At 43.4% G+C, this 23075-nt stretch overlaps 1 protein-coding gene across 5 annotated transcripts in view; it reads right to left on the bottom strand.

The window, feature by feature from the left end:
- GBF1 (golgi brefeldin A resistant guanine nucleotide exchange factor 1) overlaps window positions 1–23075 on the bottom strand; it is a 98296-nt gene that overhangs the window by 1745 nt on the left and 73476 nt on the right. For 3 of the 5 annotated variants that reach the window (XM_058028603.1, XM_058028606.1, XM_058028605.1), the window contains 27 exons: window positions 22957–23055; window positions 22365–22559; window positions 21862–22048; window positions 21240–21380; window positions 20605–20693; window positions 17477–17679; window positions 16943–17066; window positions 16521–16646; window positions 15848–15930; window positions 13369–13605; window positions 12378–12471; window positions 9599–9775; window positions 9064–9128; window positions 8839–8962; window positions 8188–8259; window positions 7234–7328; window positions 6636–6789; window positions 6275–6497; window positions 4848–5011; window positions 4291–4537; window positions 3699–3898; window positions 2618–2768; window positions 2139–2269; window positions 1685–1786; window positions 954–1067; window positions 539–716; window positions 203–340 (listed from right to left, as the gene is read on the bottom strand). In XM_058028603.1, the coding sequence (XP_057884586.1) occupies window positions 203–340; window positions 539–716; window positions 954–1067; window positions 1685–1786; window positions 2139–2269; window positions 2618–2768; window positions 3699–3898; window positions 4291–4537; window positions 4848–5011; window positions 6275–6497; window positions 6636–6789; window positions 7234–7328; window positions 8188–8259; window positions 8839–8962; window positions 9064–9128; window positions 9599–9775; window positions 12378–12471; window positions 13369–13605; window positions 15848–15930; window positions 16521–16646; window positions 16943–17066; window positions 17477–17679; window positions 20605–20693; window positions 21240–21380; window positions 21862–22048; window positions 22365–22559; window positions 22957–23055 (3913 nt within the window). The remainder of the gene's footprint in view (window positions 1–202; window positions 341–538; window positions 717–953; window positions 1068–1684; window positions 1787–2138; window positions 2270–2617; window positions 2769–3698; window positions 3899–4290; window positions 4538–4847; window positions 5012–6274; window positions 6498–6635; window positions 6790–7233; window positions 7329–8187; window positions 8260–8838; window positions 8963–9063; window positions 9129–9598; window positions 9776–12377; window positions 12472–13368; window positions 13606–15847; window positions 15931–16520; window positions 16647–16942; window positions 17067–17476; window positions 17680–20604; window positions 20694–21239; window positions 21381–21861; window positions 22049–22364; window positions 22560–22956; window positions 23056–23075) is intronic. The other 2 variants (XM_058028604.1, XM_058028607.1) reach the window with 1 other exon arrangement.

Genomic DNA, 23075 nt, shown 5'->3' with positions numbered 1-23075 from the left:
TCATACAAGGCCCTGAAGAGCAGGGGTCAATCACAGGCATTCTGCCCACCCCAACAGCCTCAGCAACAACATATCCATATGGAAGCACAACGTTTCACAACACTACAGGCTTGGTCACCAGAGATCATGCTAAAGCAAGGAAAAGCAGATCTATGCCACCATGCTGGGAAAGTGATTCCAGAAAAAAGAAAACAGGACTCACCACTAACACCCGGTTCACATGGCTTCTCCAAAGGAGCCACATGGGTGGATGGTCTCACATCCCCTACAGGAGAAGAGGGCACTGCAGACACTATTGTTTTCTGATGCTGCTGCTCCACTGGTATGTTGGGGACAGGATCTAGGAAGATAAAACATGCAGTGAGATCACACACCAGTTTACTCACTCCTTTCGCCCTCCCTCAATTTGCCCTTGTGCCAAGTTCCCACAGCCTCCTACAACTCATTTCATCAGCATCCAGGCACTCGGGCAGCTGGGTACTGGACAAGGGGCAAGTACTGTCCAAAACCTGTGTTGAGGTTTCCCAGCCTCTGGTACCTTGGATGACTGTCTGTTTGAAGAGCTCATCCCGCAGCCGAGGTAAGAAACAGTCAATGCGCTCCCAGGTGATCTCCCAGAGATCTGAGTATCCCGTCCGTGAGTCGGCACTGTGGAATATTCCAGCCGTATCCATGACGAGCAGCATATTCTTCAGAGACTCTGGAATGGCCTCCAGCTATGATCAGAGACAGGACAAAGAATGGACAGGTAGCAATGAACCAAAGCTCAAAACAGCCAATGGGCTGCCTTGGAAACTGTGGCCAGGCCAAGAAACCATGGAACAAAATGGTTTGGAAAGGAATAAAAAGTTAAAAAAAAACCCCAAAACCCACACCAAATCGAAACACTTTCCAAGTTTAGAAGGTTAAAATGCGATAAATGGTTGTCCAAAGGACTGCATACAGCACCTTACCAGTAAGTCACTGGAGCCAGCATGCATGTACTTGTCCATAAAATCCAGGATTGTGAGCCACAGGGCAGCAAAGGTGGTCAGTGAGAGCAGTGGGGAGAGATGCTGTAGGAATACCTGGGAAAAAACACAACTTGTCAACAAGTAGTATAGGGGCTGCCGCTCACCGACAAGCCAGTCTCACAAATCTGGATTCCCCTTGTGGCAGGCTGGGAACATGCACAGGACTGGCCTGAGGATGCCACAGGCCTCCACTCATCTGAGCTGTGTATGAGAAGGAGTGGATCTTGTCTCCTTTGTGGAAGGCCACTGCAGTCTGCATCACCCTGTCTTCTAGCCCTTCCAGACCTCTGCCTCAGGTCACAACTATCAGCTTGTGATGTGCATCATTTCACCTCAAGAACAGACTTCAACTAATGTTGAGTGAAATCCTTGAATGTTGAACTAATAGAACTGTCTTCAACTAATGTTGAGTGAAATCCTTTTCTCTATCATAAAGTCACAAACCTCTTCCTGACAACTTTTCCAAGGACTAGAATAATGGAGACAGTTCTGGAAAGAAGGCATGTCCCAGCAGCTGAAGCTGGTGGAGAAGCCCAGCACTGAACAGTCAAACTAGCAACCTGACACCTGTCTGGATCAGAGATGCTGAGAAGTGAACACAGCAAACAGTTTGGTTTTCTTGAGGAACACGGTTTCCCCTAAGTTTCCCTAGGCAGCAGAGGTGTGCTCACCTTAGAGAGTAGTGTTGAGGCTCTCATCCTAGTTTCTTCCATCCCACCAACATCAGCTGGGCTGATGTTCTCAAGTAGCTTGGTTAGCAGAGGAAACAGCACCTGTTGGATCCAACACATGTATATTTCAGAGCTGAAAAATGACCGATGAGATTTTAACAGACAGCCTTACAGACAGGCACTGGCTTTAGGGACTGGTGGCTTCTAGACAGAGGACATGATGGTGGCAACGAGATGTGCATGAGTGGATTCACTTCAATACTCCAAAAGGCCCTGTCAGAAGCCTAAGCAGGGGGGAACTTTTCACAGGACCAGAATAGGAAACATCTTGTCTGTTGCAGTGAACAAGCTTCTCAAGGAGACAGTGCTGAAGTAGGACAACTCTCCTGCACACAGCTTTGCTCTTCATGACAATGTTGCCCTGCTCACATGGCCATGCCAGGCAGGTGGTTACCTTGTTGAAGCAGGACTCCCATTCCAGAGCATCCAGGGCCTGCAGGTCATGTACCAGGAGGGCCCGCTGCAAGTAAGTGAGTGCTTGCATCCGGATCTGGCGTCGGGCATCACAGCACAGCCAGGCAATACCTGCAAGAGAGGGACTCAGGGCAAAGCCCACAGGGAGAGTGTCACACCCCTACTTCCCCAGTCTAGAGTAAAAAGTCTAGTGAAGATCAAAAACTCTCTGTGGAATAAAAAGCATCATACTTGTTCCAGGCCACAGACTGGCAATCTACTACCAGATGCAGAAACATGTTGGCAGCTAACTCATCATAAAGATGTTTTTCCAAATCTGATCCAAGTTCTTTTTCAATTAAAACAGACCCTAAAAACAACCTATGCCTGCTTTCTGCAGTTAGTTCTTGGCTCCTCAACTTTCCTGCTATTACTTTGGAAGAGTGTCTGCTCACTGTCATCACGAGGGGATGGCTTTACCCTGTAGCAAAGGACACCAGCAGTTGGACCACAGTGTTCGGGAATCCGCTGTGATTTTCCTGGCTGCTGTCTCCAGGTGTCGCTGCTCCTCTGCCCAGGAGCTATAGATGCCAGCAGCTCGCGTGTGCAGCGTGTGCATGAGGTCCAGGAGCTGCAAGTACATGGCACAGTAAGAAACACACAGGACTTTAAATCTTGAAGCAACTCTGATCTCTGCTGTTCTCCAAACAAGGCTAAAAGGCTCAAGCTACTAGAGCATGCTTTATGTATATACACAGCCACACACAGTTATAGAGATGGTGTCAGGCCCTGCTGTCTGTGCCCTCCCTAAGTGGTTAAGTGCCAGGTATCTTCAACAAGATTGATGTCGGTTCAGCACTCCCGTCAATCCCATCTCTGAGGGACACCATTCAGTCCTGTCTAAAGGAAGAATGAGCTCTTTCCTGGCACAGAGCATTGACTCTCCCAGGCAGAGGGATAAACCCACTGATTCACCTGTGCAGTCCAGAACAACTCTGCAACTTTTTTCCTCAAAAAAAGGTATGTGAAGCACATGCAAAGTTCCCTTGCCTGTATGGGCATATGACAGCACTTTAGTCAGTTTACTACTGAACTGAGACCCAACATCCTGGCAGTCAGCAGGCCTATGCCTTCACACCTTTGAAGTACCAGCTGGGGAGAAATTACTCCCTTAGCCCAGTCCTCTGTGCTTGAAATTCCAGAGCCTCAGCCCCTTTCCTCAAGCTCAGATGCCTTGTCAGACTCCTTGCTAATTCTACAGGAACCTCATGTCTCCAAATGACCTTAATCCATCTTACCTACTACAGTGACTCACAGCTTCAGACCTCTTCCTTGCTTTTCAGAGGACCTCTCTCTCCATTGCTAGTCTGCTTTTGCCAGTACAAATTGCAACCTTCCTCTTTCACTGCAGAATCACATATTGCCCCCACAGACACCCTCTGCCATCCAGTGCCTACTTATCCAGGATGCAGCCCTCCCTTTCCCCACAAAGAATTCCAGTGATTACCTAGCCAGGCCCTAAGAATGGGAAAGGAGAGGAGGAAATCCTTGCTATACTTACGTCCTGACTAACCTGTAAAGACACAGTGTGGTAGCTGGCAGGGATGCTCTCGTCCTCGTCCTCATCACTGTGTGCGTGTGCCTGGTGCTGGCTCAGGACCCGGGATCGCCGTGTGGAGCTGTCTTTGGGCTTTTTTTTTAACCGACTGGATTTACTGTCATACCTGTGGCTCTTCCCCCTCTTCTCCTGGGACTTGTAGCCTAGAACATAAAAGGCAACAACATTGCATAAACAACAGTCCACTACAAAATGTTCTGCTTTTCAACACACAGGGCAGCCACCTTTTGATATCCCTAGCAAAGAGTCCGGTCCTTTGAAATGACCACTACCTGCTTGAAGGGGAGCTAGTGCCCCATAGGAACAACTTCCTGCAAGAGCTGATACTGCTGTCTCCACATCAACTCCAGACCTCCCTTCCATCCCAGGGAGGGGGATAAGAATAAGGTCCCTGCTGCTTGCAGACAGGACACTTTTCTCCTGGTAGACCATTTTCTTTGGGTTGGGGGCTCATTTCATGACAGTATACTTCACACTGCTTGCCAACTGGCCACCCCAAGCTGAATTCTGGTTGACAAGTGCAGGGCCATCTTACCCCCATTCAAGCTGGCCTCCACGAAGATACGTATTGTTTTGACACAGAGTTCAAAGTTCTCAGGTGTAACATGGGCAGCATCTCGCACGATGAAGGACAGGGACTCCACACATTTCATGAGAGACTTTGTGTCATGTGGGCCCAAATCCAGCCCCACCGTCAGGCTGTACTGGTTGACGAGAGGTGACGGACCCAGCCTGCTGAGCCCAGCAGTGGATCTGGAGTTGTCGATGTCATCTTTCCCCACCTGCAGGTCACAGCGAGCAGGTAAGCAGGAGAGGGTAGCATAATGAGAAGGATCTCGTGCTTACACTGAAAAGGCCTTTCTTCAGAAGCCCACAGGTAATGTTTCTGTACGGTCCATTTCCCTTTCTTCCTCATTTGCCTCAAAGCTTTCTCTTTTCCATCTGTGTCTCTCCCTATCCTGCCTTTACATTATCAGCTCATCTTAACTCTCTTTTCTACAGTCTTATTCTTTCTCTCAATACCACACCCTCTGCTCACAACCATGGTAGGAGTAGTCCCCTTTGGTCACCAGAAGCCCACTGGCTACTCACCACTAGCCAGCCACTGTTCATGACGTCCACATCCGTGACGGAGCGATGCATCTTGCCTGGCTTCCCATGGTCTGTGTACACCTCAGAGTCAGAGGTGTAGCCACGGTCCAGGCTCGTGTCACTTGGGTGATAGGAGGAGGACACCTCGCTGTCTGATTGAGCACCTTTAAGACAAAAGACATGGGGTTTAGATCAAAGCCAAATCAAGAACTTGCAAGGGTAGCTGTGGATAAGGGAGTAACAATCCAGATCAGCATCGACCAGGAATCACAAGTGGTTATTAGTATGTTCTACACCTGTCAGATCTACCTGCCCTGACATTTAGGATAACCTTAAATTTCACATGTCTCAAGAGAGAAGTCCTTGCAAGGGACAAATTTAAGTTACCGATATGTTATTAAAAGTAAAAACTTGTCCTCTCCATTGTTCAACACCATCTAGAAACTCATCAGCAGATAGACAGATTTTCTGTGAACAGAGGGCACCAAACATTTTCAGGAGGTAGAAAACTAATGTTTTGACTTGTAAGGTGCCAAGTCAAGCAGTTTGCTCTATCAGCAAAGACAGAAACGGTTAAAAAAAAAAAAAAAAAAAAAAAAAAAAAAGAAAAAATAAAGGAGAGAGAAGAGGAGACAGGTCTGTATTAATCCAGGGAGCAAAGTCCATAAGTATTTTTAAAATCATGCTTCTCCCATCTGTCTAGCACAAAGCATCAGGACCTATTAAAGAAGTTCTAGAAAAGCAAAGAGGAAAAAAAAAAACTTCTAGAAAATTCCTTTATTGCTCTTTGCTTTAGAAGTCTGAAGACATCACCTTCAAATATCCTGACAGCTGGCTAAAGCAAAACTGAACAATTTGCTAAAAGGACCTCCTTTCTAACACAGTCAAGAGAACTGAGAAATACTGCATTGGTCTTGTGGGAATGGTTCTGGGGACTATTAATGCAAATGGATCTGGAAATATAATTTTAAAGAACAGCTCATTTTATGAGAACCTTAAAAATGGACAGAAAAGAGTCAGTCCCACAAAAGAAGCAAATGTGACAGGAACAGCAGCTGGGTTTACATTACATGCCCAGATAAGAGATTACGGTACCCAAGGCACCAAACCACAATCAGCAGAAAATGCTCCTTGGGTAGAGCAAAGACCTCCTACAGCTGCCAGAACTGATATCAGTTTTCCTCCCACCACCCCCCAGGGACTAGCACCTGGATTGCTGCTCACTGAGTAGGAAGAGATGGCAGAATAGGGACAGGAACAGACCATGAGGAGTGAACAGCAGGTGCTGGTCTTTAATCTTGCTAATGTAGTTTAATATCAGCTTTGTTTTCTTGCAGTCCCCTTTGCTAATTGAAAAGCTTGAGGAAGCAGCTAGCTTATCTGGCAGGCGGGCATCAGATTTCCGAGCAAAAGCTGGCCTGTCTTACCTGTGTCGTTATCTGCCCTTGCTGTAACCTGCAGGGCTGCGGGTGGCTTCACCCCAGACCCGATGCACTCCAGGAGGGTGAAGAGCGTGTACCAGTCATCCCCAGAGTGAATGTTGGCAGCATTGGTCTTCAGGAGCTCATGGAGGCCGTAGGCAACCTCATGGCTAACTCTGGACAGCACATTTGGCTTCATCATTAGTAAGATACGTAATGAGAGGAGAACCTGGCCACAGAAGGAGACAAGAATAACAGACCCTATTACTTACGCTCCATTCTCTAACAATGTACTCCTTCAACTGGTTTCCTGTGTCACAGGGTATAGCCACAAAACCCCAGTAACTGCCTTTGACAAATCCCTTACCTGTGCACTGATCTCATCTCGACGCAGCAGTCGAATGGCCAGCCTCAGCAGCCCCACCACTGCCCTCTCCACCAAGAAGCAGAACTCCATTGCATGGATACAGAGGTGATAAAGGTGGTCTCGGACAGTTTGCCAGACACAGGTCACACGGTCCCTAGCCACAACAAGGAGGAGGGAAAGGGTAGAACGAAAGGACATGAGACAAGCAGGACCCAGCAACCTCTCCCACAACTCCATACAATCCACCATTTCTTAACTTCAGTAAAAATTCCAGGTGGGAGGTACAAGAACAGACACACTGAAACAACAAAATGATCAAACTTCTTACTCATGACTTGCAAAGCAATCAGCTGGGAGAATTCTCCCTCTGGAGTTTAGTTTACATTCTCCAAACTTCAGGATATCAAGCACTAATTCATGAGCTAATAGCCTTTCTGTTTGCACATGCTACAGAGGAATTGTTAAGCCCTGAAATTACAGCCACATGCTGCTTCAGCTGGTGAATCACAGACATAAGGAATTCATTCCCTGGACCCATGCAGCAGCTGCAGTAAAGCAGGGACATTACAGTGAATGTGCATTTATTTCAAGGTCATACCTATTCTCTAGAACAATCCGCAGAAGCATCTCCAAGCAGAAGGCTGCATCTTCTTCATCATATGTCTCCTCATCAGGAGTCACAGAGATTAGAGCCTGGAATAGCCATGGTATTTTTATGAATCACAAGCTCCCAAAAATGGAGAACCAACAGAATGCTTTGATTCTGGCCAAAACTGTACTCCACTGCCTAGTGAAGTCATGCATAGTCAAAGGCAGTGGATAAAGGTGAAGTTAAATCTATGGGAAAAATAATTTTTTTTATTATGCAAAATGTAATATGAACTTAAAAGATGTTAAACTCTGACCAAGTGTCTCAGATTAAGAGGAACTGATATCCAGCAGTTTCTTGCTAATAAATATGTGAAGTACAGAAAAAGCAGGCATACCTAAGAATGGCTACAAATACTGGAGTTATGCTCTCAAGCCATCGGCCTGTATACGAAGGGAGAATTCCTGACAATCGGAGTAGCAGCACAATGTTCCCCCAGAACTGAGATGACACTCCCCCAGGGAGATGAGCTTCTCTAGCCCAAAGGCTAATGTGTCCAGCCTTATTTTATCTCCCACAGCAGGCAGGTACCATACTACTTAGGGACACACTGTCAAATATTTCTCTAGAGCTCTTGCCTTTTCAAATTCTCTCATTTGGTACACAGCACACCTGAAAATCTTTTAGCTTTGGCACAGAACTACAAATACTCACTAAGAGTTCTCAAGGCTCTTAGAATGCATTCCACAATTTAATGTTTTCTTCTACTGCCAGAGCAATTTGTGTCTGCCAGCACAGAAGTTACTTTTAACAGGTGAACTAAAAGCTAGTTTCACATCCCAAATAGTTCCAAGACCTCCTCTGAGGACAGAGGAGTTAAGTGAGTCCACAGCACATATCCACTATCATGCATAGCACATTTGTTCCACTGCCACCCAGTCCCTTGCCCAATATCTCTCTCACCTTCATGAGCTCCTGGAGGGATTCAAGTTGGAGAAATTTGCTTTCTGTGATCAACTTCTCAGGATCACATTGCTGCAAAATACAGAAAAGACAACTGTGTGTCTGGGGGTTGTGGAAGACATACAAACAGATCTTCCAGAAACACATAATGTTCACAGGAAAGACACAGGTTGTTGTTATTATCTGGAGGAAAACTCCTTCCAACTAGTTTGCTCTTTAACATCAGTTGCTTTTAACAGACCTCATTTTTGCTAGACAGATTTTATCAGATGACTCCTCTGGCCACACAGTGGTCAAACCCCAGGTTCAGATTTTGTTGGCACCATATACCTTTACACTGTCTTGGAAAAGATTAGTTGTTTGAGAATTCATTAAATTCTCTTCAAATATAGGACTGTGACGCCCAGGGCAGATCCCAGCCTAAGGAATCATTCCTGTTCTGATGTGTTAGTACCTTTGTGCACAGCAGCACAAAAGACCATTTAGCTGTCAATCCAGATATGCTCCTTTGTAGATTCTTTCAGTTCTTAAGTCTCCTGTTACCTGCAATACTGCCAAGCAGCATGCATATTTATACTTCTGTTACCTGTTACCCACATAGTACTGTCACCAAGAAAAAAAAACCAGATTCTTCTACAGTCTATAGGTTACCTTTATGCATTCCAAAGCTGCTCGCTTTGCCTCCTGTGTTTCCGTAGACGGCCCTCTCATACCAGATTGCTCTGTCCCACTGAGGGTGAGCCAACTAACAAAACTCAGTACTGTTGATTCACCACTGCAATTCAGAAGACACTAGCATCAGTAAGTAAACAAAAAATCATGTTATTTTCCAACCTTGGTACAAGAAAGACTGCCTGGGACATCTATGCCACTCACCGGTTGGATGGTGTCTCCTCACGCTGAAGATAGATTTTGCCATTAGGATCCACAAAGTCTTCAACCTAGAACATAGACCAGGACATGCATATGACCTCCCCAACCCCATTATATTTCTCTTAGTGATGAAACACAATACCAAACAGCCCATACATGTGCAGTCAAACCCAGCTCTTCACCCCACTACCCTGTCAGTAAAGTGCTGCTCTCATCTGGTAACACCAATGCAGGGCTCTAGCACTTCATGCCCATAAGCATGTTCCCCTTCTGCACAACATTCAAAATCTGTTCAAATAAAATAAATGCTGGCATTCCTCAAATCTAACAAGAAATAAAATGAGAAAAAAAGAAACAAACTTCAAAAGAAGCTGCAGACAACTTGAACACCATACCCTTCACAGGCTGCCAAGTTCTGTACATTACCAAAGCCAGGCCTTCGCAAGAGAGCTCTCCTACTTTTGGAACTGGCTCTATGAAAAGCCAGCTTCCCACTCTCCTAGTTCTTCAGTTATCCAGCCAGCCAGCTAATTATTACCTCCACCATGGCCTTGGGCAGCAGCTCTGCTCGGAAAAGCTGCAGCATGGCCTCCATGATGTTTTTCCAGCCCTCTCGCAGAATGTCACCATGGCGATGGGCCAAGTGAAACACTGTCTTTGCTGCAATATGGGCCTTGGGATTACTTCCAAAAACAGTGGGCAGGTTCTCAATAGACTGCAGGAAAGAAGAGGCGGTGGCAATCAGTCAGAAAGAGATGTTTTCTTTTCAACAGAAATTAGGGCAGATGCTTCAGAACTGGTTATGGGAAAGATAACAATTCAACAATTCTCTGTATGATGCTTGGATAACTCCTCAGCTCACATTCACTTTGCATATAAACAAGGACAAGGTAGCTCACCAGATACAAGTTAAATCACTGAACAACCTAGTTATAAACTCCTCAAGAATGACAACTCAGAACATTTTGAAAGCGATTGCTGAAAACCCACTAATTTATCCTGCTATAGGAACTCAGCTCAAGATCAAAGCCTTCTACTAAAAGTACCACATCTCCTCTGGAAGCAGCAATTACTCTGCTGTGCTGTTAGAGAAGAAAATTGTGGCCAAAACCATTACTGACTTGCAAAATTACTCCTACCACCACCTAACAGCAAGATTCAAAGTAATTCAATCCTAACGAGGAGTCTCTGCCAATGATTGCTGCATCTCAAATCCTCACAACTTGTTCAATGCACTCACAGCTTTTCACAGTACAAAAAGCCTGCTAAGTCATTGAAACCAACCATACACTGCCAAAGCAAGGAACAAACCAGCTACCATGTCAGCTAATATCAAACAGTGTAACATGCTTCATGATTCTGCAGTTACTTAAAATCATTGCAATCTTCCTTTTGAGAAGAGATGGGCTTTACCATTCTCTTGTTTATGTGGACAAAATCCATAGTTATCTCCTCACCAAGAATGGAAGAGAAGACAAGGGACTGAAGGAGTCAGTGTATCCTATCTCAGATTTGAAGTTCAGAAAAACTCTCTTGCTTCATCCAAACTGATGGAAAAACTGTTATCAAAATAGGTCTTTGATTTAGAAGCAAACTCCATTAGAAGTGCCAATCTGAAATCTGGCAGAAATGTAACAACCAATTTGGATTTTTTCCATCATTGCTATGGGGAAACTACATGAATACAAGTATCTCTGCAGTGTCAGGGTGCAAACAGCAATACACATGATTTTGCTCTCTGGCAAGAAGCCACATCACTGAGAACCACACACACAGGTTTTGCTACTACTTACATACTGAATCAGTATGAGTCTTAATTATGGATCATGAAGTGGGGCACTCATTCTTCCTAATCACTTAAAGACCTTCCATGTTCCTTTCCATTTCCTTTCTTTCAATCAAAGTGGCCATGCATAGCAACTGCAGTGCATGGAGAGGATGCCTGCTTTGACTCATCATCCTCAGAAGATGGCTCCTCCTTCTCTCCTTCCTCCAGACTCTTAAATATTTATTCAGTTATCCTATTCCACTACTGTCCCCAAGCCTTACAGGTATTTAGGACAGCAGAAAGTAGTCTATGTAATTAGAATCTGGCCAAAGATAAGAACTCAGCCTTCTTCAAATCCAGAAGTTCCTGATTCTAGGTCATCATCAAAAGACATGCTTACTTGATTAAGTCAGACCTCAGACTGCTCAAGATTCCAGTCTCTCAGCTAGATGGGATGCAGCTGGCAATAGCTGGTGCATCTGAGGGCTCAGCCTAGTCTAGTTGCTTCTGCTGTGTAAATCTGTGTCAAACTGTTTCATGGCAGACATTCTTCTGCTTGTGTTACCTATTGGTAGTCTCAAGGTCTGGTGTGCCTGAGGATGATCAAATACTGCATCTTTACTGTTGTGAGCTGTGCAGGAAGAGGGAATCTAAAGCAAACCCTCTGCTTGGGATTTCTTTGTCTTTCAAAAAATTCACCTGTCTTGGCCTTTTTACTCCAATGTTTTCAATCTTGAATTATCTTGTTTCCCTTTCCTATACGTGTGGCAATTCTGTTCTGCTCACTGAGGGTCTTGCACTGGTTCTGAGAGCAATACTCTAAGATCCTTTGGGAGTTCTGACCCTTTACAGGAATTGCTGTCAACTACTCCTTAGCAGACAGCATGGTCTGCCCCACACTGTCTATTAAACACTCTGGGGAAAAACAGGTGGATACTGTAACACACAAATAAATTAGAGCAATAAAGCTTACACTAACCACAGCACATTGAATTTATTCTCATGGTACACCCCAAAGGAAGAGTCTTCAGGGCTTGCCAAATGTGGGGCTAACAGCTAATCTGATTACCACAGTCCACACCCCAACTGACAATTCAAAGCATTTATTTTCTAACCCCTTTATGGTTATGCTGTGCATCTACATAGCTCCTACACTTTGGAAGTACATCTCACAAAACAGTCCCCCCAGGGCACTGCATAAACCCTGTCATTGAATAGTCAATATCTGAAATGTATGAACTTGCTTGGGATCACAGGGAGACCTAAGTCTCTTCAGGTCAAATAGGTGAATACACAATTCTACATCAAGGCATTCTGCTCTGCACAAACTGATACTTGTGAGTAAAAGAAAATTTGCATATTTGAACCTGGCCTATGGAAGTCCCACTTCACTACACATCTCCCATTATTTCCTCCAGAAAACTCTGGGCAGGGGCTGACAGATACCTACAGATACAATAACTAAAAAAAGCAAATATTGCTGCTTAACAGAGGAAGAGAGCTCCAGTGTAGTAGAAGTCATGCATTTTTCTCCTCTTTGCAAACTTACCTCACTGCTGAGAGCTGTAAACTTGCAGAGAGAAATTATGAGATTGTCAAACACATCACTAAGGCCATAATGAGCAGAAATCATTGCACATTTCCTGGGGAAAAAAAGAAAACAATAAATAATGTACTAAGTCAGCACAGACAAGTCTGTCTACAAGACAGCAAATCTGAGACCTTCTCTGTTGACATTTTAGACCTTCCTCTCCACCCATTCATAATGAATGCTTACGTATAGAAGTCTACTATTATTGCTTAAATAAGCTCAATCCTTATCCATACATACTGATACTTGTCTATGTTGATGCAAGAATCAATTTAAAGTGAGTCTAAACAGACAGCCCACTTGCACCTGAGCATTATATCCAACCTCCTGTCCTAATATAAGAGAGTTGCTGAGATTGGTGGTAGTGTTGAAGTCCAGTTTCCAAGATGTCATGGCTACAGCAGTGTATTGACAAAGCATTACAATTATGCTTAAAGCATCATTTGGTCTGATGACCAAAGATCATTCCAATAGAGTTGCTCACAGATGACAAGTTTTTGAGTACTGGTCATCTTGGAAGGAAAAAAGAATTCCCACATCCCATTCAGCCACAGCTATGGGATCATACAGTAGAAAGGTTTTGTTCCTACATGGAGATTTTGTCAGCATCACTGTGCCAGTTGAGTGACTTCTCACTTCTAAACAGCCTAGCTGTGTCAGTAGGTGCCTTAAATGTAACCAGGTTGGAGTTTAAAAAGATGTACCCTGGGCACTTTAATTTATTACAACACAGCAGTCAAGCTAAACAGTGACTGGCAAGCCAGAGAGGCCAAGATGTGATGAACTGACACAAATGACAGAACACTGGAGGATCACAGGTCATAAAAAGTGTTTTTCAATTGCTACGAAAAGCAACATTTGATTTTCACTGTGATGTCTCTCCAGCAGATAAACAGGAGCCAATGGTCCCACTTTTACTCTTCTGGGTCTTTATGAAGGTAAGAGCCACCTGAAACCAGAGATAGCCTTCTGGATTATTGTTTCCTCTAAGCTCTTGTCAAAAACATAAGAAAGTGCTGCAATGGTGGGCCCCCAGGTCATGGTGAACAGGTCATGGTCATAGCTTCCAGGAGGCACGTGGAGAAATATTCCCTCATCAGTGGCACCACGATGCAGCAGGACATTCCAGATATAGTTTTCCTTCACCAGACCCGTCTGCTCTTCTGGCATCACTATCTCATCATTTCTACAAGGGAGGAAAGCAGAAAGATTGAATTTTTCATTCTGAGCCAAACCTAACATTTACACAATGTCTTTCATTACGCAGTCCCAGGGCTAAGCAATACCTGTTCTGGAATGATTTCGCCAGCTCCTGAAATATTCTGTTTTCCTAGGCCTCCGTGCTTCTCCTGCCCTTCCTAGATATCCTGAATATAAAGTCTAATGGTTCTCAGAATCACACAGCAGCAACTGTGCAAGGTCAGTATTGAAGAAGCGGGAATCTACTGCTACAAGTGCAAAACACACCATAAACTGCCATTAAATGATAGGAAATTCTGGACAGCACACTGGCAAAGCTTCAACCTCCATCCAACTCTCACTCTGTTAGAGTGTGTTCTTTGTATCATTATTCCCAGTTAAAATGAAATAGTTACATTGCTGCAGTCACCAGTAGGCAAGAGTATCTTTGCATAAGAATAATGGAAATATTCATATTATGCCAAAATCAAATATTAGAAAGGAAAGTAGTATAAAATTAAAAATTAAACAAGAAACCAAAAGTATGATGGGGGATTTATAACCAGGATACCACAGCTCCTTACTCTAACTAGAATGAAGCTATACAGTAATAAAACAATTATGATTAATGCCAAATACTGCTTGCAATCCTAGACTAAAAAACCTAAAGCCTAAATACATACTCTCTAGACTTGGTTATCAATGCACAAGAGAAAATCCTCTGCAAATGACCAACTAAGTGAACAAGAGTCTCAAAGCCACTAAGAATAGCAGATTACAGCCAATCTGAAGAGTTCTTTCTGCAACAACCAAAAAATAACATACTTCAATTGCCAAAGAGGCAATTTTCATGTGCTAACAACAACTATAAAACTGCTCCTGATTTATGCATAAGAAATAAGCTCTTCTCAGCTTCAGGTGCTGGCATATTTTGACAAGAGCTGTTATTACTGGGATAATATAGGGAAGAAGTTTGCAGTAAACAGTGCATTATTTCTAAAATTTCATATATGATTGAAATAACCAGAAACAAGTGAATGAGTTTACTTGGAAAATTTCAGGAAATGAAAATGTGGTCAAAAGTGAAATGGTAAGACCCTGAAGAGATCACACACTACTTCATAGAGATGGCAGTGTTATTTTTTCCCCTAATAATACAAATAAATATTCCTCAGTCTCAACTATGACACTGAGGCAATCTGAGATGGAGCAATACTGAAATGATACATCAATTATTCCAATCATAGAACATACTGGAAAAGCTGAAATATCTGGTGAAGGGGGGATAAAGGGAAACAGACTGGGATAGAGGCACTGGGTAACAAACGTATGTGTATATGCTCAGTTTACTATTCAAAACATTAAGAACATCCTCAGGGGAGAGAGGCCAATCAAAATTAGAGCTCTGTTTGAAAGATAGAGCTATGTCTTGAAGAACTTCCAGATATTCAAGAGAGGCATCACGCCACCTTCCTGGAGAAGGCTCAAAGGGAAGGGTCAGCGCAGGCACACTGCCCTGCTCCCAGCACCAGCTGCTGCTGCCCCTGCAGATAGAAATCAGCTGAGACTCAATCACATCCCGTCTCCTCAAAGATGTAATCCTCTCAGCTTCAAATTGGCTGGGCCTGGATTTATCAATTTACTATTTTTTGAGCTATTATTAAAGCTTCCCAGCCACAGCCAGCTTGTGCACTAAAGGGCCTCAGCTACCAGGAACTCTCCTCAAATACTGCTCTGTGTGCCAAGAGCTTCAGGGGTAGCAGAAGAGGGCGGTGCAGAGAGCAGCCTCATATGAAGAGCTCAAAAGCAGAATATGTTAAACAGAGACATGGACACATTGTGTCAGGGCACAAGTGCTGCCCTGGGGATGAGATTATCTCTTGAATAGCATAAAAAAGTTCTAAAAACCTCTAAAGGCCTGATCTAGAGAACAGAGCTTTCTTATATACAGCATTTCACATGTGCTGGTCTTGCTCAGCCATTATTTCCCATATTCACAGAAGTAACATATTTTTAAAATTTATTTTAAGATCTGGATTAAACTACCATGGCAAAAATCCAAGGTACAAATCCATGTGTAATTGCTGTGACAAGCTTGTTTACCACAACCCCACAAAGAGCTGGAATTTGGTCTGAGCCAAACGGGCACATGAGTGGTGAGTCTCTCTCCATACTCTCCAGGTGTCTCACTGACCCAACAACTCTGCTTTGCTCTCTGAATACATGGAGATGGGCAGGTTGAGTCTTACTTGATGGCATGATACATGTCTTCCAGGATGTCCTGTTCAAAGTCTTTGCCTCCATTCACACCTTTCAGGTTCTTCCGAAACTCCTGGAAAAAGTTACACCGGTATTAATTCCTGGTATCTCCAACTTTAACTGTTTGGCTAGGATCAGTACTCCACTTGTTTTTCACAGGGCCAGGAAATTTTCCTGCATTCTTGAATATACAGACTCAAAATTCAAAGGTCAATTGCTATTCTTAGTGGGAGTAGTGTGCAGCATCTCCTGTCTATGCTCACAAGGAAAGAGCAGAGACACAACATGTGCTTAGCTGAGGCTGGACATCAGAATGGCAGGCCTGTACCACTGCACTGGCACTCACGTGACTTGAGCTCTGTAGAAGCCCACAGCAGTAGAACAATATTCTCTATGTTACTATGTCTGAGGATACAGATTGCTCCCAGAAACACAAGCCTCTTGAAGAATTTGTTAAGTTTTCTGGGAAGCTCCTATTTCTTCAGGCTCTCTCTTGCCTACAGCTGCTCTCTCATATTGTACTCAGCTGTGGCGCTGCACTCCAGCTTACTGTGTACATGAATGAAGGAGGCCAAAGAAAAGAGACAATGCCACTGAGTTAAAAAGAGGTACTACACTGTTTTCAAACCAGAGAAGACAGATGCCTGCACTGGCAACACCCACCTCCAGAGTCATTGGGACATTCTGCTTGCGGACGTTGTGGTTGTGCTGATCAGTGTTCAGCATAATAACTGCATAGGCCAGGGCAAAGCAGGCATCACTATTGGCAAACGGAGACCCGTTTGATTTCTGAAAGGCAAATATATGCACAAATGAATCCTACAGCAACAGTGACAGCAGTGACTAAAACAGCCATTTTCCTAACCACAGTACTGAATCATCTCTGGGACAAACAAAAATCCCAGGTTCTGGCTCCAGCTTCTAAAAAGCAGCCCAGGAATCTATTTACCCCTGCCAGCTCCTACAAAACAACAGCTGCTGCTTGCAGAGCAGTTATATAGGCCATTTGATATGACATGTCCACCATGGCAAGCAGATGGACAAGAAAGCTCAAAACTGTGTTCTTTCTGCCACCAAGTACACACCCTCCAATGCTCTGTGAAGGCTTCTAACAGTCTCTGAATTACAGGTGCCTCTCCTGGTAATCTAAAGGCCTCTAGATAAAGTCGTAAAGCTTCATCCAGCCTTAAACCTTGGAAGCTGAAAGTCCTGCAAAAACAATGAAATGCAATGAGAAGCTGAAACAGGACAGGAAAGGTAAGATAAACTTAATAACTACAATCTTGTTTGCTTAGACAGTAGAGAGGAGGGTGAGAAGAAAAGAAATGTACCACGAACAGCCAAAAACAATAAAGGAGAGTCAACAATCTTACAAGTGATTATGCAATTGTCTCTCCAGTCTTCACGGAAACTGGCCCAGCTGAAAGGCACTTGAATATCATACATATTTAGGGTGTTAACATATGCAAGAGACACACAGAATTAAGGCATGGCAGTACAAAGAGAAGCAAGTGATAGAAATCCAATGCCTCCAGGAACTACCATTCTACTGCTTTTTTTATTATTAAACTCTTAACTCTCACTGTTTCCTGACTGAAGCGATTCAGAAGCACACTCACCCCACAAAGCTTTCCAGCAAGTCTATGTTCTTACGGTCACTCACAAATTCCCCAATCATCTTTTTGTCCAGGCGAGGATTTTCCCGTAACCACCTGGCCACTTCATTGTTGTCAATGGGAGTGGCAAGAAGGTTTTTCTCCTGCAGAAACTGTATCCCTTTCTTTGGTTTTTGGTTGAACTGCTCTGTGCCGGTTATCAGGAGCTGCAGGAAACATTCTGATAATTACAGCTTGAAGTGCATTTCTTATTTTAGATCGTTCTTGGCATTTGAACCAAAAACAAAACAGAGGAAAAATCAGCCTTAGCATGATCAAGTTTACTGTACTGTGTAATCCAGGAAAAAGGCTAATGAAGTACAGAAAACCTGCATTCATCACAAAGTTTTACCATCAAATAGTACTGGACAGAGTAAGCATGAGCTGCCATCGTCGAAAATCTTTAACGTCTAACCGAGCAATAAGCTCTGCTGCTTCAAATGGCTCACCTGCTCTCATTTGTAAACACAGCAGATAAACCCCAGACATGTGGCAAGATCAGCCCTACCCGGTTACAACAGCAGCACTGCTCTATTGTCCTCTCCTGTCCCTTTGGTTCAGGTTCTCATAACTACCTCACCATTAGGAGTCAGGCAGCAAGAATCCTCAGCACTTATTCAACATGTGCCAGAGATGGTCCCAGGAACATCTGGTATTCCAGCCTGACAAGGTTATTTGTAGGCTGGGAAGAGCAGATACATTATTTGGTTCTGAAAGAAAGTCACCTCATCTGCCCTCCTAGGAAACTAGACTGTACCATAGTCACAATGTAATAAAACAACTAAAAAAGGGTTAACTGAATGTTCTTGGTGCTGTTCAGAAAAACCAAAAGCACAAACAATGGTATGAACTTTACTAAGGAACCAGAATAAATGTCAGTTCCCTGTTAGCTCCTATCATGATCAGACTGCTAGCAATGACCTAGTGAACTAAATTCGTGACCATCATGATTACTACCTCCCCTGGGTTTCTCAGTACCTCAGAAGCCACCAACCCTCTGGTCTCTGCTTCCCCTGCCTGTGTGAGCATCCTCAAAACTGCAATGAAACACGGACCCTGAAATAGCATGGAGTGCACAAAGACCCAGTGAGGCCATAATGAAAGAATAACCATGCACTGCCCTGGTCTCACAGGCCTGAAGGGACTGCGTAACATAGGCAGCATTTCTATTCAGCTGTAAATCCTGAAATCCAAGACCAGAGATATTCTATGGACTGGTTGAGACTTCTTAAAACCACTCGAAAGGAGAATGGACTGCTGGCAATTTGCAGTGCATTTACAATTATGTTACTCTTGTGCTTCTGAGCTTCTGGTCACCACCTTTGGAAACATCAAAGAAAATTTTCTGTTTGATGCACAATTTATTTTCTGCTTTTATTTAGCTTTTTTCTTCCTTCCAACTGTGGTAATGTTTATTACTTCAGAGGTTAAAGGAGGTAGTAGAACATGCTGGTGCCAGGTCAGCATCAACATAACTAAAGCTGAGTGTTTGGTGTGCCCTGTGCATGTGCTTAGGATGAAACCACTTGGAGATTTAGAGTCAGAGAACAATTTTCCCTAGACAAACTTGGAGATTTATGAACATCTTCCTGCCCCCTACTCTTGATTTCTTTTAAACTTGTTTTCCAGCAGAGCAAAGCCAGAGTATTACCAAAGGTTTTCAGTTAGAACAGAGGAAGCACTATGCAAGCTCCCTTCTCAAAAATGGACTTTCACAGAGTCCATCAAGCAGAGCTGTTATGAAAGCAAGATTTAAGGTAAAATTCGGTGGTTCCTTTGAATACTGTGCTGATGACCACTTCTCCCCACTGTCCTTGTGGCTGGGGAAACCAGTTACCATTACCCCACTGCAGCACTGTGCTACAGGTAAAAAAAAGATTTAAAAAAAAGAAAAAAAAAAAAAAAAGTACTGCAGTAAATTTCCTAGAGAGAAACCAATGCTTTAAATTACACTCAGATCCAGAGACTGCCAGAGTGGATCACAAAGCACAGATTAATATGGCAGCAGAAGAAAGATGTATTGTATTTTCTTCTACTTCTGATTAAATAAGTTTAAACAAATATGACCATCAATCCCTTGTAAAAATGTAAAATAAAACCACCTATGCTGGAGAGAGAAGCCAGAAGCCTTTTAGTCAGATACAAATAAAAAACGTCTGTCCTTTACCACCAGTGAATACTTCAAAGACAATAATTTCTTTTCTATTATATCATCTCCTTACCCACAACTAGTATGGCCACTCATGTTTCATCCAGGACATGCATTATTTTCATATTCGAATTTCACACCTGAAATGAACCTATCTCATGCATATGTTGTGCAAAGAGAACAAAATATGTCCAAAGAACATAGGTGAATGAAAAAACCTCAAGAAACGCACAACAAAAAAACCTGAACAGTCCCATGCAATCCCTGGGGATTTAAGATATATTCATCCACTGTCTCTGGAGGTGAAAGAGCAGGCCAGTACCAGGTATTTGACATAGGACAGCAGATAAATACAAAGCCATTAGCATGGAGTACCTTTATCAACACTAGGCCTAGCCCAGACCCACTCAGGGAATGGAAAAGTTGTATAAGGTTTAGGCTATAACTTGGACTAACGAGCTTCAAGCAAACAGATTCTGAAAACAAAGAATGGTGCTACCACAATCAGAACAATCTTTTTGGTCATCCTTATGACAAAGAAAACATAGGAATTACCAAATCAGAATGGCAGACCAGTTAATTTCCAGTACAGGCCTCTTGGCACGCTCCCCATTTACATCATTGATAAGAGTAGTGAAGCTGCCCTTTTTGATCAAAGTACCTGATTATCTCCATATAATAAAGACTAAATCCAGAGACTTTCCCACCCAGAAATCAGATGGATCTAGCTTACAAACTGTGCCACAAAATTTCCCAACAACTCCTGCAATCTTCAGCACAACTAAACCAGAACAGGTAATAATCACTGCTGTCTCTAGAGTGTAGCAGGATTTTCAGTGGCTGACTCTTTAATTCTGATCAGCAGAACTCAAAATTTCTGAGGTATGACCAGTCATGCAAAGCTCATATGGGATGGGAAATGAGAACACTCAAAGATCCATACCTTCTTTTTGTTCTTAATCTGCATAAGTTCCTGAGGACTTGGAAGGATACAAGAAAATCGAGTAGGTTTCCTGGGGATACTCTTCTCAGCTAGAATGACAAAGCATCATTACAGTCAAATCTATCCCCAGAGTAGCACCCAGGCATAAGAGTGTCCCATAATAACTTTCAGTCATGGAACCTTTGCTGCAATATTGCTGCTGTCCTGCAAAGGGCAGTCACACTTCAATTTAATTACTACATTCCTCCCACCCACATTATTTTCAGCATAATTGCATACTAGCTCCTTGCCCCAGACAATTTCACACAGCCACAAGATTTAATTTTCTGGCTATTCTGGCTACCTACATTACTGATGCCCTGGAGAGCCCCTACCTTCCTTCAAAACTCTAAGCTCTGCTATGAATTCACACCCTTTTGACCCAAAGTGACACATCAGATCTAATGCCCCCCAAAAGACATGCAACACCTAGCTGGCATAAACAGCACACATATAATAAACATACATTCACCAGATACCTCCTCTTCCAATTCTGAGCACAATAGCTACAATGGTCCACACTATAGCAGGACCTGTCAGCAAATGTCAGGACCATTCTAGGATACAAACCCCCAGGGTACTGCCAAGGCTATTACCTGCTTCACTTCCTCCTTCCAGCTCCATGCAGCTCTCCTTCATCTGGTCAGCCATAAGGCACCCACTGGTGGGAGGACATGCCCCAGCTGCCTCTGAGACTGCACTGGAAGATTTTCCCTCACTGAATACCCTCTCAATATCTGTAGAAGTTAAAACAAACAAATAAGCAAGCAAACAAACAAAACACACAAAAAAATCCCAAACCAAACATACACACAGAAACAAACCCATAAGCCAAGGAAAAAAGCTATCAACAGAAAAATAATGAGCTGATCACTCTAAATTGAAAATGTGCTTATACAGAGGAAGGAACCTTCTAGTAACCACGACTTTGCAGTATCCTCAGTATTTTGTGTACATGAATTCCATGGCAAGCCCTCATTCTGGTGTGATTGCCAGTCTTGACATGGCCTTTATATAAAGCTTTGTGAAAGACAAATTTTAATAACTGCAAATTTTATAAACAGTAAGGTTATTAACATCAGTGTGTAGTTATAAAATGTGTGACAGGAAGACTGAAGACATATTTAAGGAGTTTACTATGTCAGCAACCAAAATGAGATCTCCGAGTTTAGCACAAGACTAAGCTTAATATTAAAATATCAAAGAAAGGGTTCTTACTATTGCTTGTTTCTTTGGTGCTGTTGATGGTTTCTGGGCTGGGTTTGACAACTTCCTTCTCTTGTTGATGTATGTTACTCAGCACTTTGGCCTGGCAATGTGCCTCAGTGCTATCTATCACTGTCAGCAATGCTTCCAGAGACAGCAGATGGACAGTATACAGCTGTCCAGAAACTGGAAAGGCATTCTGGGAAATAACATGTAAGTATTAGTCAACTTTCACGTCTCTCTCACCATAACAGGGCAAGTAAGTTTTCCCCCACAACTTGGGGAAGGCAAAAAACTAGAACAGAACACCCTAAGCTGTCTAGCTTGTATTTAATAGTTTATTTGCTCTGATATTATTAAAGAATAATGACTGTTCTTTTTCTCTTTTGCTTCCCAATGTTCAATGCCCCTCCCCATCTCCCCAGCTCACACCCCCAGACCCTTGGAGCGCTCCCACGGTTCAGTGGTGCCCTGAGACACCGGCTGCCCCTCCCTGCCCTGCCCGGGTTCAGCACCTTGGAGAGCAGCTTGGTGAGCTCCTCGAACAGGTTGGCACAGTAGTAGTCGCAGTCATAGTTAATGTACAGCTCAGTCACAAAGCTGGGAATCCTCCACAGCTGAACAATGGCTTCCAAAGCCATCTCCTTCATTTCATAGGGCATCTTTGGGTTTTCCACAGCGATTATTTCCATCAGCTTCTTGATATACATCTGGCAGAAACACAGGGCAGCTCAGTTTAAGGGAAGAAAAAAAAGCAGGACAGTGAACAGCTTTGAGGACTGCAGAGGGAGATTTAAGCTTCACCTTCCCCCATAACATTCCATCTTTAATGATGGCTCATTCTGAAGGAGGCTGTAAAAAGGTTTCAAACAGTTCTACTGGATCTACAGTTTTAAAAATACAGTCTGAAGGCAGGCAGCATAGTACACCAGTCTCCAAGAGATTTGATTTTCCAACAGAAAAAGGCCTACACAGCCTACCCATAACACTGCGTAATTTATACAAACATAATTTGACACTTAGACTCTATTGTACTGTTCAGATGTATGCATTTAACTGAAGGCCAGCAAACTATTATGAGGCACCCAGTGATATCAAAAAACTCACCTCCAGCTGGAATTTCAGATGTTCTCTCATGCTCTCGAAGAGAAGAAAGCACACCCTGAGGGAGGCTGCATACAGATTGAGCCGTTCAACACTCAGTAGCTGAAGAAGAAACAAAAAAC

The sequence above is a fragment of the Melospiza georgiana genome, chromosome 8 (genome assembly GCF_028018845.1).
Source record: "Melospiza georgiana isolate bMelGeo1 chromosome 8, bMelGeo1.pri, whole genome shotgun sequence".
Taxonomy (NCBI): Eukaryota; Metazoa; Chordata; class Aves; order Passeriformes; family Passerellidae; genus Melospiza; species Melospiza georgiana.
Note: the sequence above shows the minus strand (reverse complement) of the source record. Positions and strands in the feature narration are given on the sequence as shown.